We start from the raw sequence: 16,629 nt of genomic DNA, 5'->3' as shown, positions 1-16,629 counted from the left end.
CCTTTTTCTATAGTTGTCGGTTTTCTTCCCTTTATTTAAGATAAGTCTTTTTTCTTTAACGAGAAACTCCATGGAAAAAAAGTGGGACAGATTTAGTCTAATGACAATTGTATTTGTTTAAAACAAATCAACATCGTACAGAGTGGAAACTGATTTTAAACAAAGGCTGAATGTATTAGCATTTTCTTACATTAACACCTATTTTCCCGAATTAATAAAATCACTATTCATAGGACAGATAGAATCAGAAGAATCAGCTTTACTGTATCTACATATCAATAAAACGTGTTGCAGTTGGAAAAGAGGTTAACTCAAAAATACATAGACCATTTCCAGGCTTGCAGTCTATCATTACATTGTATTTCCTCATGTTCAGTGTTACATTAAACTCAAGTGCATGTAATTGTGCTAGATGTCACTAAAAAACTAATCATTACATGTTCATAGACAATAGGGTTAAGGAGAAATGAATAGGTGGCCTCACCTATTTTCATTTATTTAAAACACTATTTCAGAGCAGGGATGTAAAATATTAAATTTGCTGTCTTGTACAAGAAATTACTATGACTGTGTATAAATATGGAAGGTGTTGAAAACAAGTTTGCCTTTAGCAGTTTAACAACAACTGCTTGATCACAATGTGATTAAGCAGAGTTCAAATAATAACCCAGTAAAAAGTTTATGCCTGGGGCATTACCATTTTAATGGGGACTAAAGCCGACCAGTTAATCAAAGAACAGCCAGCATCTAATCGATAACAGTTTATTTGTGTCAACAGCTGGTACCAAAGGGCAAGTACCAACATGACTGCTGTTCTCACATTTCACAATTCCTGGGCTAAAGTCACTGTTTATGCTGTGTTAATAATCCACCACAAGTCCCAGTAGACTGAAACATCTTCCTGTGAAAAGAACAGCATGGCAGAGGTCAGCAGCTGGTGCAGAGCAGAGCATTGATCAGGCTGCAGATTTCTGTCCAAACCCGACCCGTACCCGAGATCGTGGCGTCCAAACCCGACCAGACCCTGACAGGCTTATAGTATATAATGTCTGAACCCAACCCGAGCCCAACACAGTTGAGCTTGTACAGCGTTTCCCCCTTTATCATTAAATGAAAAAGGTATTTCAGTGCTCCAGCCATCTAGCACAAAGTTTGACCTACCTGTCTGAACCCAACCCGATATAATTTCTAAATTCCTGTCCAAACCCAGCCCAAGCCCTCGGTTACTCATGGTAGGGTAAATAACATAAACACTTCTCTGTATAATGCATTGTGGTTTAATAGTCCCACAAATTGTCATAGTAAATTTCAAAATCAAGCACCTCTCTAAAACTGTTTGAACAAAGAGCTGAACATGATCACCTTCAGGAAGAGAGGATATACTACAGGACTGTAGTATTGGATGGCACTAACTTCAGCAACCTAATAAAGTGGTAATTGAGTGTATATTATAACAAATATAACTGTTCTAATGCACAACAGGAGGCTGCAGTCATGTGAGGGAAACACACACAACTCTATAGCACAGTTCAGATGTTCAAACCAACACACACTGTAAAAACAGAAAAACCTCAATCCCATCTGTTTAGACAGCTGTGTAAATGCAGCATAGTTATAAACTCGGATATCAGCATTAGTGCTGAGTTGTTCCTGTCGAATCTGACATGCAGAGAGCCTGAGTAGTGAAAGGATTACATTGATTTTCAGTGGTGGAAAGTAACTAAGTACATTTACTCAAGTCCAGCACTTCAGTACAATTTGGAGATATTGTACCTGTACTTTGAGTATTTTCATTTTCTGCAACTTCATACTTTGACTTCTCTGCATTTCAGAAGCAACTATTGAACCTTTTTACTCCACTACATTCATTTGATAATTTCTACTTACTTTTCAGAATCAGATTAACTAGACAAAATACAATATAATAATCTGACTTTATTAATGTCTGCTGGGAATTCACAAAATTCCCAGCAGTACTTCAGTTCTTTTGCCAATACTTTAATACTTTTCAATGCTGGACTTTTATTTGTAGCACAGTATTTTTACAGTGGGGTATTGTTACTTTTACTTAAGTAAACTGTTATACCCCAGTTCTTTTATTGAACAGATCTGAATGAAGACAGAGTCCGACTTGCTTCAATTTAGTGCTGATTTATTTTGAAAGCCACAATAAAAAGTTACAGAAACACAAACCCGGGTGGCTCCTGGTCCAGACTACTGCTGGAAGAAAGGAGACCCCGGAAACACAGAGCCTAATACATTTATAAGGTTTTGGGCTAACCCCTTACACAGACAGCTGTAAAAACATCAAGAGTTGGAGACAGTCCGACGTCTCCGTCTCATATCTTATGCTCCGCATGCATCGAGCACAAGTCATAAGAAAATGAAGAACTCCATGTGTGTGTATGTTGTATGCGTGATGTGTAGCTAAAACATTCTGTCAGACATAATTCTTACACAAGATTAATACAAAAATAACTGGTGTCAAGGCACCCTTCTCAGAGTCAACATTATCTTCTAACCTTGAAGCAGAGCACACAGGAACAGACTTTGAATCTTACTAAACTGCATTAATAACGCATTAAAGTCTAATAATTATCTGACTGATTTATTACTAACTGATTTATTATTATTATTATTTATTTCTAACAAAATTTGAGTACTTCTTCCACCACTGCCGATTTTGTGCTGGACTCTGCCCACAGAAATCCTTTGCTTGGCTTAAAATGTTTATCCATTTGACCCCCCCTCCAGTCTAAAACCCATATCGCTCCTTCTAGAAGAGAAACTTTGGCCTACATACACATCAGCATCAATCAAATGGGCTGACATACCTGATCCAAAGGGCCTTTGAACAGTTATTGAACTTAGCTAATGTTGATCTTGAAAAGATACCAAAAGGTCAGAATTTACAGATCCAAAGAGCGACGTGTCTCAACTTAGATACTAAGATTGACATTGTAATATGGCTAATGTTTAACAGGATAAAGAAAAATAAATCAAAGAACTATCTTTACCAAAGGCCTGCAGGTCTGTATGGCTTGAATTAACATCAAAATCACATATAACCAGGAGACTATTTGCTCAAAAACCAATGACTTTGAAATCTTATAAAAGGTTAAAAAAAGAAAAACCTAAACCATATCTCTTTAAATGCTTGTTGGTCCACTTACCTGTGCATTTTTATATTAATATTCTTACTTATGAGAACATCATAACAGTCTAAGAGACCGTAAGAAAGAAAGTATCCTGCAGACAGGTGACAAATTAAAGGAAAAACTGAATAAATGAGGGATTTGTTCCAGGATGACAGTGGCCCCCATCTATAGGACACGAGGAGGTCACTGAATGGTTTGATGAGTATGAAAATGATGTGACTCATATGATGTGGCCTTTGCAGCCACCAGGTCTCAACCCAGTTGAGATTTTGGAGCAACGTGTTAGCCTGCATTCAAACCAAGGTGTGAAAAAAAAACACAGTCCTCTCCATTCATTTCTATAGGGGCTGCGTTCACTGCAGCCAGCACCAGCACCAAAGGGGCTCCGGGCAAAACGATGCCCTGGTTCAACGTTTTCTGCACCAGACAGTGACATCATCCAATCATGTACAGGGGATGGCCAGAACGTGGACGTCCACAGGAAGAAGACTCTTTTGTTCACCTTGTTAGCATGAGCTTTCACTGATATTCACTGTCGAATTTGGGCCACAGTTAACACACCCTAACAACACGCCATGCATTTTTGTTAGTTGGCACACTGGATGTTAAACATCAGTGCAGACACACTGGTGGTAGAAATCGGTGTTAACATAAAGTAGGCTATGTTAGTAGTATGGCTAGCCAAAACACAACAGAAACATGAATGAAGCCATTCACCTCGACTCGTCACAACATAGTCATATCATACACACCTACAACACCCTCCCTGCAACCCCTCACTCCCGACCAATGCAGCCCCTTGTGTAAAAACAGCAGGGAACTGCATTTTACTGAACTCAGTCTGAACGCAGGCTTAGACAGTGCTCTCCACCACCGTCATCAAAACACCAAATGAGGGAATATCTTTTGGAAGAACGGTGTGCATGCTTCCAGTAGAGTTCAGACACTTGGAGAAGCAATGCCAAGGTGCACAAAACCTGTTATGGAGACACGTGGTGGCCCAACACCATATGCTGGTTTTTCCTTTAACTTGTCGCCTGGTGTTTTGCTGTCCCTCACGTTCATGTCAACAAAACACTATTTAAAAAAAAGCCATAATGACTAGTCATCCGATCAGGTCCAATGTACATGCTGTTTGGTCACCTTATACAAATAAAATGGTTTGACAACACTTGCTACAGTCAACTTCTGTTGATCAGCCAGAGGAAAAGGTAAAAAATACCCTTTATCATTGCAGGTTGACTGTGTCATCAGTGTTGCCATGATTAAATTCTGTAATTCCTTTTTTTTCTTGATGATTTTACTGTTAGTTTGTGGATAAAAACATTTATCATCAAGAAAGAAAACAGTTACAGCAGATAACAGTAAGCTATCTTTTCGAGCTTGTATAGACTGTGTCAACAGGTTATTTAGCTGAATAAAAGTATTATGAAGAATTATCTACTAGTTAAATATTATACTGAAGTTAGTTTTGAGCTTATTGTGTCTCTCTCATCTTCATTTGTTGCAGATGCATACAAAAGCATTTGTTTTCAGTCTTATCTTACTAATGCAAGGTAAGGCTTTAAAAATGTATTGTACACATTTAGTCTCTGTTCCTCTGATTTCTGAGCTTGGTTCGAGTTGCATCTTTGCTCTACCTGACTGACAAATATCCACCTCTGCAGTATGTGGGCCACTTTTGGCCCAGACATCAGCTGCAGTGACACCTGCTCCTCCAGGATTACTGCAGGAGCTGAAGGACAGAGCCTGGTATTTCTGAATGCACTCTGCTCACCTTCTGCATGTAGCTCAATAATGTCAACAAATTGGACTTCACTGTCAATGATTGCTAGTTGTCAGAATTGCTAAAATGGTTTGATTGTGTACACAGAGATGTGTTTGCATGTGCATTTAATATGTACCATGTTCCTTATTTGTTTATCACATAGGAAAGTCAGCGAAACAGCCAAGTATGTTGGGGCAACAGCACTGGGCTTTTTCAGCGCTTACTATGAAGACCACATCCAACCAGTAACTGACGGATACGCTAAATGGGCCTCTGATGTCAAAACCTCCACGCAGAATAAGATCCAGACGATCATTGACAACTACATGCCGTTTATAGCCAAGTAGTCCAGCTGATCACGCACCTCCAAATGAATGAAAAGCTGACAATAAATTGATATTCTTGTCATAAGTCTTATATAAAATTGTAACCACTTGAAACTGAACTGATCATGTTTCACTGGGCTTTGCTGGTTGTGCTAAATATGGAAAGATTCAAACTCAATAAAACTCTAGTTACCTCTGTTAGGTTATTTCCTAGTTAGATAGATATGGATTAGAGATCTGGTGTCTAGAAATGTTTAGTACAGACAGGGTGACTGGCTTTGCTGTAACTATTCAGCCTGCAGTGAGGACTGCAGGCACGTCAAGGTTACAGGAAAACTGCTGTTAGTGTCAACTGTAATGCTAGTCTTAATATTTGTCTTAATGTGTAAGGTTATGTCCAATTGTTTTAGATACACACCACGAAAACAACAGTCACGCACCTTGACTTTTCCTCATGTTTTGGCTAAACGTTATGGCAGCTGCAAGGCTTGCTTATCAGGTGACGTCACGGTTCGACAGCCCAGAAAGGATTAATATTGTATAGCAATGCTTGGTTCGGGGTCTTGCTGCTTCCGGGCTGCTTGGGCAGCCTGGGGTTGGAAGATCTCTGGACTTGGAGTGTGAATTCTTGCCTGTGACTTTTTGAATAAACCAGCACGGATATATTTTTTATATACTCAAGTGGTCTGAGTCGTCCCTCTGAGTTCCTGGTTTGAAAGAACCGGATGAGGCTTTATAATGGTTTTTAGCCTTTACCTCTGTATATGGGCTCAGTTTGTTTGGCAAGAAAGCCTAAGAGAGGTAAAGCTCATTAGAGGAAACAGTTAATCTATTTATGATCAAAAGTGAAATTCACTAATGTAATTGATATAACTTAGAAGTATTGTTTGCAGATCATTATAAAAAAAAATCATACATTTTTGGAAAAACACTGAACCCTCTGATCTTCAAACTGATTCATTATGTCAGCCGATGTCGTTGCTAGTTTGAATTCTTTCAACCAAAATCTAGAATTATCATCATTATCAAAATCTAGAAATAAGGCAGATGGAAAAAGATGAGTGAGACATAAAGTACAAAGAGGCACTGGCAGAACAAAAGCAAGAGAGAGAATAAAACCTTTAAAACATTATGGTATTGATAACTCATTACCCCGCATGCACTCGGTCTCAGTGAGTGAAAGGTGAAGGCAAAAATACGAGCACACATTACTCTGGGTTCAGCACAGTGTCTAGACAGGTCCTGGTTGACTGACCAGTTTACCATTGGATTCTGATCCATCTCTGAGCAGACATTATTAAATTATTTCTAACTTGTCAAAGACAGCAATTAATATCAATCAATGAATCCAATTACTATCTATGATTAAACAGGTAACACTGCTGCTTTGTGTGTGTGTGTGTGTGTGTGTGTGTGTGTGTGTGTGTTTTATCATAGAGGTGATTACAACATACATACACTATGACATTTTACAAACACAACTTGTGCAGTATCAGGAGGGCTCCAAGTGCATCGCCACATGAATACAGATAAACTTAAATTTGTGCAAAGTTGCAAAACCTCAAATTATACAAAACCAGATATTACCACATAAGGTATTTAAAGTTATCATGCTGCACTGGACTTTGTTTAGGTGAACATGTGTGTGTGTGTGTGTGTGTGTGCATGCTCATCAGATGACGTTTGTTTGCAGTCCCCCCCCCATATCATCCTGTCCAGATGTGAGCTCTGAGCTACAGACAACTCATTTTCAGAGAAGGCTTGCTACTCCTTGGATCTGAAACATCCACCACAGCAGCAGGTAATCATCCTTCTTACTGCAGCAGCCCTCGCTGCTTCTGAACAGATTTCACTAAAACACTATTTTATAAACTACTTAGGTATTTTATATTTTTGGGAGTCTGAAGATGTATCCACTTCTTTACCATCTCCTAAGGTTGAAATGGCAAATATAAAAAAGAATAGCTGATTTACCATGTGGAGAGTTGAATTCGTTTTTCAGGTTTGCCTCTACTTCTTGTTTTGTTTCAGAGATGAATGCTAAATATGCTTTGGCGCTGATCCTCGCTCTGCAGGGTAAAGCAACACACCAATGCAATCTGAAAAACTGAAGTGTATGGATTAGATTTTAACTAAAGCTTGACTATTAGGTACCCATAGAAAATGTTACACAAAAGGCAAACATACATTTGAGGCAACTGACTTTAATATGATCTACATTCCTTGTAAAAATGAGAACATGTAAGATTTTTTAAGAGGATTCACTCTTGCCATACTTTAGCAGACACTGTTTGGGTGATCCCTATACAGTTTAATGTGAAAGGCAAAGCTCATTTTCAAATATCACAGAGCTGCTGCAACAAACATTTTACACACCAAATAGTGGCTATAGAAATAGATTTTGGACATCGTTACCATGAGTGCCAATTTGAGATCTTCAAAGCAGCTGTTTGGCCTTAAAGACACATTCTCACACACATCCACATACCTATGGATGGTTACATTGACATTCGTTTGGTGCAAGAATTTACATCAGTTTTTTTTTCCAAATTAACATCTTTTGACTGCTTGTTATTTTTTGCAGCACTGGTTCTGGCATAATGCTCTTACAATTCTTATTTCATTCCAGTCTCAGTGAGCCTGTCTGAGTTTCCTACACCATCACAGGAGCTTGTTGAAAAGTACAATTCACTGAAATCTACGTTCCTCAAGAGGCTCCTGAAGGCGCAGAGCCACGTTGCTCCTTTAGTGCAAGGAGCTGGTGATAGTGAGCAGGGAAAGGCTCTCAGGGAATACACTGAGGGTGTGCAGTCCAAGCCTGAGGTCCAAGCGGTTGCCAAGGTTGTCAGGTGAGTGTCAGCAGAGAACAAGGCTTCCGGTGAACACCCTATGTTGTTTCACTGTCATTATCAGGAAAAACATTTCCCAGCAGCCAATATTAAGTAATATTTGTACTTTACCTGCAAATATGCTTTGGAATATTAGCAAAATATATTCATATTTCACAGTTTCTACTGAAAACATAAAATATTTTCTCAAGGTACTGAGCTAGGTGATTCATCTTTTTAGCATGGGGATTTTAATGAACAAACATTTTTCCCTGTTTTGAGCAGTGGTGTAGCCCAAGAGGCAGATCTCCTGGTGGACAAGGCCCGTACAGCAGTGCTGGGTCTGTACGAACACTTCCTGCGCCCCCACGTTGGGGAAAGGCTTGGTGAAGCCATCGACCATATCAAGATCCACCTGGACCAGATCCTGCCTGCTGAGTAAAGACTGGAACAAACCACCCATCAGCAGCCTGTAATAGATGATAGCTTATAAAAACCACACCAGTTTAGCCTGAGAAGAGCGATGCACAGTTCAGATCCAATCCTTTGCCTCTTTTCAAATCAATAGCTTTGCCAAATCATGCAGAGTTTCAACAAAGGGCAAAAATGCAAACACCATCTATGCAAATTGTGCATGTACAATATTTTGCGTTTGATACCCTAACCAAAGTCTGTGTGTGACTGTGTATGTATATGTGTGAATTTGTTCAATAAAATGAACTGGAAACGATTTCAAAAGTGCTTCGTCATGAGAATGAAGGTTTATTTACACAATTAATATACGGATGTGCTAAAAGAGGACATGAAGTTAATTGGGGTGAGAGTAGAGGATGCCGAGGATAGAGTTAGGTGGAAACAGATGATTCGCTGTGGCGACCCCTAACGGGAACAGCCGAAAGAAGAAGAAGAATATCATAAAACCTAATTCTATAGGAGAAGTTAAGTTATTCCGACACATTAGAAGAACACAAGCTTGTTCCAGACTGTTACATAATTACAATTATACCTTTTAATTAGGCCACATCTTCATTTATTGCCACATAAATCATACACCATGGAACTAGTTTATAACATTAGCTGCCAATTTATGATACTGGACATGTAATTTAAAAAGAATGCTTTACACTACACGACAACAAAGGCCATTCATTTAGTAAACTCAGACACCAACTGAAAGCCATGAAGTAGTCACATATTATTAAGAAGTATATTTTGCTCTGAACACAACCTTAGATCTCAGGATCTATATCTTGGAGTAAAATCATCAATGTGAGTGAGTGACATAAAGTACACAACTTCACTTCTCAATGTATCCCAACTCATGGAAGCATTTCTTTTATTACACTAGTTGGAGTTAACGGACGTCCCCTGTGGGCCAGCTCTGAGATCATTTTGAATGATGGGGTGTGGTGTGAGGGCAGCAAGAGCTGCACATTTGTCATTTCTGCCTCATTTCAGTCCTTTTGGTAACTGAAGCTTTTTAAGCAACAGCAAACAACACTCTACACTGCTGATGTCATTATGCAGTTTAATGTCAGCTTTATCTACAGTGATAACCAAGCAGAGCGGAGTCATCACAGCACTGAATTAGCTGTCTTTAATCAACCACAAGCTCTCTGACAGTTTGAACACAGTCCACAGCTGTCCTCACACTGACCTGAGCTCTCGGGTCACAAGCCACATGACGTGACGTTGGTTGATGTGCTGGGGAACTCTTTCAGAGTTCAGGGAAACTTATTTCTAAAAAATGCATCAGCTCAAAACTAAGACTTCATAGTCACTCTGCACAATCATAAATACAGGCAAACAAAGATCCCATGGCATGCTCATTTCTAGCCATTTAATGTTTAATCTTGGGTACCTCTATATTAGCTTTGCACTCCTCATAACTCCAAATAGTCCGTAATTATTTCAGAATGATAAAACCAGTGAGCCTTTTCCAAAAAACGAGAGGAAAGTTCATGAATGTGCACAACTCCTGCTGCCAGTGTTGTGTCAAAATCTGTTTCCTCATTGAGATGCGTTTCCCCTAACCTGAATCGTAACATTATCCTGATGACACCACCGAGGGGGATGCTACATGAAACTGTTAGGTATTTTCTTAGTTAGGTAGATATTTAGGGATTTGTTGTCTAGAAATGTGTAAGGCAGACAGGATGTCTTGCTCAGGCTGTTAAATGCTCAGTTCATTGTCATGAGTTCTGCAGGCTGCATCTAGGCCAAGGTCAACTAGATTGAAGAGTCTGCCGGCAGATGAATATTGCTAGTAGCATGCTATGCTCAGCCGTAATCTTAATCATAACATTTTCCGGGGCTTACTGTTCGGACATGCCCCAGAATGTCCTGTATGTTTTTAGATACACACCACTAATCAACAGCCACACACTTTAATATTCTTCATGTTTTGACTACTGCTCTGGTCAGCTGCATAGCTGGCATATCAGGTGACGTCACGGTTTGACGTGGCCTGTGTAGGATGGGGCTAGCCCAACGAAGTGATTAAATTGTATAGAGATCTTGGGTTCAGGGTCTTTCTTCTTCCGGGCTGCCTGCGAGCAGTTTTGGGGGTGGAAGATGCCTGGACGTGTAATGTTGATTCTTGCCTGTGACCCTTTGAATAAACCAGCACGGTTATATTTTTTATATATATCCAAGTGGTCTGCGTCGTCCCTCTGAGTTCCTGGTTGAAAGAACTGGGCTAAATCTTATAAAACCAAGTTTTGAACAAGGGAAACACATCTTGATGGGGGAACAAAAAACACTGACAAATAAGCTATGTTTTCGACACTGATAATACCTCAAGTCCTACCTGACACGTCAAGCCCGAATATGAAATTGGACAGTACGGCGAACCGCAATAGCATGAATTAATTTGAATTTCTCCTCCACAGACAGGCAAACCACGGTATGCGTACCGATGAAAAGAGATGCAACCCTCTAAACAAAGTGGGTACTTGAGAAACCCCATATTTTAACTGGCATAATGCAGACATAGTAACTTCTCCAGCCTTACAACAATTCTCTCTCAGAAACAAGGCATCCCACCGAGTAGTGGAAACATCACTCCCTTTCAAGTAGCTCCAAGGTCGGTAAATCCAACTGGTGGTCCCTGCATATTTCCCCCTCACGACACTTCGAATCCCAAAGTAGTGAAATTAATTCCAACAGGCACCTAAATAACATCATGGATCGTTAATCAGCAACACATCACATGCGGCAGACACACTGGCCTCAAACAGTCAAAACAAACATGTACTGTGCTCCTGGGGAATCCAGCATTGATGAGCTGATCAGTCACCACAGCAGGGGGCTTCACAGTCCGACTGCTTGTAGGTTAGACGCGGTCAGGTAAAACAATGAGTCCCTGTACAGGAACATTCCTGGACATGCAGTAACCTCACGCCTATTTTTCTCCACATCCTCTGGTCACAGTGCAGCAGGAGGTAAAATATATCTACAAAACCGGGCACAGTCTAAAAAATAAACTTTTACAATGGCACCGGAGTATGCCTTTTTTAAGGTTTTTTTAATAAGCTTTATAGAAAATATACATAACAAATAAGGCAATATTACATTTTCCCAATACAGTGGGGCCACCAGTGGATGTGAGGCAAGCTGACATGATCATGAAACAGCCTGGATTTAATGCCCATTCAAGGAGATCCTTAAACTATCACGTAATACTTTATTTTGTTAGAAAAAAAAGTCTTGCAAGCGAAAGTTTAAGATGCTTGTATAAACTGAGTTGCTTCTGTATAGAAATACTAGAACATACGTACACCTCATTTTTGAGCTTTAGGCCACATATAAGATGATAATTCACCGTAACATTGTAGATAAGTCAGAAAACAAGGAAAACCATCCCATAGGCCCTTTAATAAATTGCTGCCAAAGTGTGATGATAAATAGATAAAAAGTATGTTCTTAAATCATAGAAACAGAGATCAAAAGCTTTCATAAAGCACTTTACAACATGTTCTATGTGTAGAATTTTCTGTTTGCTCTTCCCGTGTAGTATGTATAAATATGTGTATTCACAAAAAATGTTTCACATTAAAACTGTGCAGAAATGTTTTACTTTAGCAAAGAAAGAAACATTTGCACTTATTAACCAGAACCAAAATATTTACAATCAAATATATAACCAAAACCTCAAGGCTAAAAAGATAATCAAAAATAAAAAACAAACACATGTTGAAATCATTAGAATGTTAAAACTAGAAGGACAGTCATATTAGCACATAACAAACAACAGAAACAAAATCAGATGCACTTTGGACTGACACAACAAACAAACAAGAATAAATCAAATCAAATCAAATCAAAAACATTTAGTTTTTCACCTGCACCTTTGCCTGAAAATCTTGTACAAAAAGGCAGTTTCTCCATCTCTAAATAAAGCCACACTGATGAATAGAACTTCTCTTTCTCCCTGAAGCCCCCACCCCCAAACATTATTTCTTGCCTGGTTGGCCTAAATATTTCATAACCTGAAGTAGCCTGGATGACGTGTTCAACACACTCTAGACTCATTATAGGACTTAGGACTGTTGTAATGTGACATGAACACATCATTAGTTAGTGAGAGCGCCCCCCCCACACACACACACACAGTTACAAAATCAAATCAGACTAAAGTCCTAACTGACTCTTGATGATGTTTAAAGCTGCTTTTGATGCCTCATCCACTCTCCTCTGTTTTGTTGAGACATAGTGTCACACATACACCCGCCAGACAAGGGCACAGCTTTATCTCCTACAGAGTGCACTTTGGCTCTGGAAGAGACAAGTCAACATATCTACTCTCCTATATAAACTGGCCACGCCAACGGTGCCTCTTACTCCGTTTTCTTCATCACGCTCATTTCTGGGGAGGAATACAGTGAGTACTGCCACATTTACTTTGATTACTGAATAGGACAGAGCGTAAGACATTTAAATAGCATCAGTGTTAGTGTGTCTGTTCATTTGTGACACAAACTGTAAGTGTTTTATTTTCATGCTATAAGAGCAAAAAGATCAAAGCAGACTTTTCATACATAGACTGTTAATATCAGAAGAAATCTACACCTACCAAGAGTGGGGAATGACAATATCTCACCCTAGTGGATAAAGTGAGGTAAGCTTTAAATGTCTCTATTCTCTCTTCACTCACAGACACGAGTGACAACATGAATAAGCTGCTGGTCGTTACTGTGCTTGTTGCACTCCTTGCTCTCAGTAAGTGTATTCTCAGATGATAACACTAAATTCAGCATCCTGATAAAACGTGTCACTCTTTGACCCCTCTGACCTGTTTTTTTATGCAGGTGCTGAAAGCTTTCGTGTGCCCAGGATGGCTGAAGAGGAGCAAGGACATACATCTACAATCAAAGACACTGTCAAGTCCTACTATGACAATGCTGTCAACACTGCCAGTGGATACATAGAAACCATTAGGGACTTGAAGCTGGCGGAGAAGGCAAAGTAAGAGATTTTACCTGCAGAATTAATGCAATACAAAAAAATATGACTTTACATTTTAAAACTTGCCTCTTTGTGTTGCCAACAGAACTCTTTACACCGATACTAGCACAGTGGTGAGCACCTACTTCGGTATAATGCAAGACCAACTTTACCACTTATTTTACAACCAGCAAAATGATTCCTGATGACCTCAGTAAATTTTCCAACACCACAAGAACTTTCAAGCTCCACATGAAAGGCCCAAACGTCATTTGGCATCAAAACCTCAAAACAGTGTCATCAAAAATAATGTACCCAGTGCATCTTGCTGCTTTCTTGAGCCACTGCACTGGTGGAAAATGATAACCATCCTGCAGGGAGTGTGATCCTGTGAAAAAACAACTAACAGCTTGCACAAAGGAAACTGAACAGAACAACTTGGCAAGCTCAAGACAAGGAGCATGCAGCATTTTATGAAGAACCAACACATTCCCCTATTGGTCTAAGAATTAGAAAACAGCCAGCCATAAAAGTAGTGCAAAGAATGTAATGATATGTCGCCACCTACTGGTAGTTCAGTTTCCTCCTCGGCTCTAACGAACATTCTACTGCTGCATAAACTTATATGTTTGTGTTTTATCTTGAAATAAAATATTTATACAAAAAAACTTGGGCTGGTGGTTGATATATAAGAATTCAGTTTAGTGTTGGATAAAGTAAACTGTGCACACTCCTGTCTGTTTGTATAAGACTGGTTCTGATCCTGATTCTGACCCATGTTTCTATTCATCTCACTGATGCAAAGGACCAGCAGAGCCTAATCAGCTGCGGCAGCACCAAAACCGTAGCTTCTGTTGCTATTAATAATTGAGGAAAAGAAACAATGTGAAAAATGCAAGTGTCAAGAAACCTACCAAGATGAATAAACAATAGAAATGGTCTTGTTTGTTTAGTGGATGTTGCGATTTTTGATTAATGCATAAATCTACAACATGTGGCCTTTTCACAAACTATAGCCACCAAAACAGATTCATTTGCTTTCAAGTATCATCATGTGTAGCTGTTACTAAAATGTACATTGTACTAGAGAGCTGCAGAACAAACCACATAGTTAAAAGGACAATGGTATTCTATTACAGTAGTTCTAAAAAATACTCCTAAAACTAATTCTACTCATACCATGATTCAATCTGTGATTTTAAAAAGCACGACAAGGAGAGAAATATTTTATGTACATGTGTAGTGCAACGTGCACACCTTTGTTGTTTACATCTGTTCCAACTGGATGAATCTGTAAAGAACAGTGTTTTGTATTTGGCATCAAAATCCATTTCATATGCTTTCTCTCAGCTGACAACTGTGATCAGATTTGGTCTTGACACTACTGTGATATAAGCAGATCTGTGGGCGCATGCTGCTGTTGCTAAACTCAAAATAAAATACAAATTCTCTACATCCTGCTGTGAGAAAAGCAGAAAATGGATTGTGTCAGCTGTGTGTATTAGTCACCATGTGCTACATTAGTTATAAAGGTTGAGTTTTTGTTGCACTTGGAATCTGTGTGTGTGTGTGTGTGTGTGTGTAGACATGGGTATACAGTAAATGTGTGAATGAACTGATATTGACAATTACTTTAATTGATATTGTATTAGTAAAACTGAGAAATAAAAATCAAGGCCGACTTATACCGATCTCTTTGGTCATGTTTTCTCTAGAGACAACTGATCACGTCCTGGACAATCACTGCCCGGCCACTTTAATAGGTACCGCTGTACAATTGAATACAATTCAATGCAACTTTTCCTCCTTAACAACTGTGTTTATGAAGCTCAAAATGTTTCAGTTTTTGGTGAAATTGTCATCAGAGTATAAATTCAATTATATATTTACTACTGAGGTCATAGTTAACGGTGATGGTGTAATGAACTACACTATATTCAGAGGTGTTCCTAATAGTCTGACCCTCTCATTAGATAGCTGCATCATGACAAAATATCCCAACTATTGTCTTTTATTTTATTGTGTGCTTTAGCAAAGACCCATCATAAAATGGTTTTAATATAGCCCACTAAGCCACAAGAGCATGTATGCAGTGGATTTTTGCTTATCTTAAATCTAAAAGAATAACTAAAACACACTTCTATCTTTGTGAGGACACTCATTGACATAATGCATTCCCTAGCCGCTTACCCTAACACAACTCAGTGCTTAACCACAACAATAACACTAAACCTAATTCTAATATGAATCCTAAAACCAAGTCTTAACTGTCAAAAAGGTGCTTCAGAAAGTGAGGAGGCCAAAATGTCCTCTCTCTCTAGCAAAAAGTACATTTTTGTGTCCTTACTATGCATGAAGTACAAGGACACACACAGAGAAATGGAATCTATTATGTCTCAACAATACAGGTTTACTGTACCTTGTCTCAGAAAAGAAAGACAAAGTTACAGGAAACAAGGTGTGTCACTCTAACTGGACATATTGTTCTCTGATGAGATCATTACAGAGACAAGAGCTAAGCTGGAAATGACAGTGAATAGTAATAAAGCAGCCCATTCCGCCCCCTGTTCTTGCAGGTATAAAGAAGCAAGAGAAATAGTTTTTACACAATACTGCTAAAGAAAAACACACACACAAAAAAAAACAAGAGAGATACAGAATGAATCTTCTACTTCTAGTGGCTGCTTTGGGGCTCACCGGTAGGTCTTTACCATGTTCTATTATAAAATAAATTACTATTAGAATAATTGATTCATTTCTGTTTGTTCCTAAACTGTTATAGGAGCATCTCCCCTGGCAGACTACAAAGTGAGCCAGCCTCACTCCAAACCCTGGCAGGTCTATCTACACGGTGAACGACAGTCCTGCAGCGGCGCTCTCATCAACGCATGGTGGATAGTTACGTCTTTTGGTTGTACACCCAGGTACTAATGACTGTTGGTGCCAAATGAAAATTTGCTGCTGATATTATACTAAAATCACCATTTGTGGTGAATTCCTGCCTTGTGGGAATTTGTTTTATGACTGTCACTCCTGTCAGGCTGATTCAAAACAAAATATTAAAACTTAAAAGCTGCTTTTTTTTTTGGTTCAGCCAGGGTTTC

The 16,629-nt window shown here is 39.1% G+C and overlaps 3 protein-coding genes across 3 annotated transcripts in view; 2 read left to right on the top strand and 1 right to left on the bottom strand.

Annotated features, from left to right (window-relative positions):
* LOC109954653 (apolipoprotein A-IV-like) overlaps positions 1–16,629 on the bottom strand; it is a 50,881-nt gene that overhangs the window by 19,377 nt on the left and 14,875 nt on the right.
* On the top strand, positions 12,791–14,464 carry apoc2 (apolipoprotein C-II). The gene is made up of 4 exons (XM_020590135.1): positions 12,791–12,962; positions 13,238–13,300; positions 13,390–13,546; positions 13,632–14,464. Exons 2-4 carry the CDS (start codon positions 13,252–13,254, stop codon positions 13,729–13,731), a joined length of 306 nt encoding a protein of 101 aa, XP_020445791.1. The 5' UTR covers positions 12,791–12,962; positions 13,238–13,251; the 3' UTR covers positions 13,732–14,464.
* LOC109954651 (trypsinogen-like protein 3) overlaps positions 15,927–16,629 on the top strand; it is a 4,885-nt gene continuing 4,182 nt past the window's right edge. Inside the window, exons 1-2 of the mRNA XM_020590132.1 lie at positions 15,927–16,224; positions 16,308–16,449. Coding sequence (XP_020445788.1) covers positions 16,185–16,224; positions 16,308–16,449 — 182 coding nt within the window. The 5' untranslated portion in view covers positions 15,927–16,184. The remainder of the gene's footprint in view (positions 16,225–16,307; positions 16,450–16,629) is intronic.

This window comes from Monopterus albus, unplaced genomic scaffold, assembly GCF_001952655.1.
Source record: "Monopterus albus unplaced genomic scaffold, M_albus_1.0 scaffold11.1, whole genome shotgun sequence".
Lineage (NCBI taxonomy): Eukaryota > Metazoa > Chordata > Actinopteri > Synbranchiformes > Synbranchidae > Monopterus > Monopterus albus.
Note: the sequence above shows the minus strand (reverse complement) of the source record. Positions and strands in the feature narration are given on the sequence as shown.